General features: G+C 59.3%; 1 protein-coding gene across 1 annotated transcript in view; it reads right to left on the bottom strand.

Moving 5' to 3' along the window:
• Positions 1-629, bottom strand: part of LOC102428369 (inositol 1,4,5-trisphosphate receptor type 1-like) — a gene marked incomplete at its 5' end in the record, with an annotated part of 29,052 nt that extends 28,423 nt beyond the window's left edge. The window contains one exon of the mRNA XM_023748790.1: positions 429-629. Coding sequence (XP_023604558.1) covers positions 429-629 — 201 coding nt within the window. The remainder of the gene's footprint in view (positions 1-428) is intronic.
• Between the last annotated feature and the right edge of the window lie 837 nt (positions 630-1,466).

The raw sequence follows: 1,466 nt of genomic DNA, 5'->3' as shown, positions 1-1,466 counted from the left end.
TCTTTGTTTTACTATGGTTGCAAATCCAAAAATTCTATATTGGACACCGGCACCCGAGTTAATTAGGGTTTTCCAAAATGCTGACACGCCGAGCTCAAAAGGTTCGCCACCGCTGTCCTTAAGGAGCCACGTTCTGGGTCCTGCACAGCTTTGAAAACAGGGCCCGCCTCCCGGTCTCAGTTTAACTCCACCTTGAGCATCTGCCCCAGTCCAGTCAGAGCGGGGCATTCAGATCGAGCCAAGCCCCGCCCCCCAAGGACCAGCCCACACCTGTGACAGGCGAGCCCCCTCCTCACTGCTGGCGGTGGCCTCAAGTCCAACGCCTCCCTGGGCCGGTGGGCGGGAGCCCTGTGGCTCCTGAGCGAGTCCTCCCAACAACACGGCGGAATGACCCCCCCCCCCCCCGCCTCGCCCCGCACGGCCGGCACCTGGTTCTCGTGGCAGGGCCCCTGGCAGTACTCGGTCAGGCTCTCCAGCGTCTGGTTGATGAGCGCCACGTTCTTCTCGTTGATGTAGAGGCCGAGCAGCCCCAGGCCGCCCGTGGTGCTGCCGCAGATGCAGTCCAGGAACTGCAGCGTCTCGCACACCAGGTTGTAGTTGGTCTTGTTGTTCTGGCAGCGGAGGAAGTTCTGCGAGCAGCAGCGGCCAGGCCGCGGGGCACGGGCGGGGAGAAGAGGGAGAAGGTCACTCACCCGTCGTTTTGGTTTTTTAATTTTTTTATTGATTTCAGAGAGGAGGAGAGAGAGACATCCATGATGAGAGACTTATGGATCGGCTGCCTCCTGCGCGCCCCACACTGGGGATCGAGCCCGCAACTCGGGCGTGTGCTCTAACAGGGAGTCGAACTGTGACCTCCTGGTTCATAGGTCGAGGCTCAACCACTGAGCCACGCGGCCGGGCTCACCCTGCTGTTTTGATAGAACTGGATGGGTCAGTGCCCTGGACGTAGGAACAGTTATGCAGAGATACACAGCGCCCGGGGAACTGAAGGGTCAGCTGAGGATGGTCAGCCGTGGACATGGTCTGTGGCCATGACCATCGACACAGTGGCCGGATCCCTAGGGTGACTTCACAGGGGATGCAGCAGGGGAGGGCTCGTCTCCGACCACCCACCTGAGACCCCCACGGCCTTGCCGAGTTCCCGTTTTTCTCTTTCCCCTCCAGCCCACCCGCCCTCTCACCAGGTGCTAAGCTCACAGCCTCTGACATTTCCAGAAAAGATGAAGGTGGGGTCTGAATGCCGAGTGCCCAGAGCCCTGCGGGGACCTGGGGGTCTGTGTGGGGCGTCCACTGATAAAGGGGGTGAGTGTGAGTGTGTGTGAGTGTGTGTGAGTGTGTGTGTGTGTGTGAGTGTGTGTGTGGAGTATGTGTGTGTGTGAGTGTGAGTGTGTGGAGTGTATGTGTGTGAGTGTATGAGTGTGAGTGTGAGTGTGTGTGGAGTATATGTGTGTGTGTGTGTGTGAGTG

Source organism: Myotis lucifugus, unplaced genomic scaffold, assembly GCF_000147115.1.
Source record: "Myotis lucifugus unplaced genomic scaffold, Myoluc2.0 scaffold_1814, whole genome shotgun sequence".
Lineage (NCBI taxonomy): Eukaryota > Metazoa > Chordata > Mammalia > Chiroptera > Vespertilionidae > Myotis > Myotis lucifugus.
Note: the sequence above shows the minus strand (reverse complement) of the source record. Positions and strands in the feature narration are given on the sequence as shown.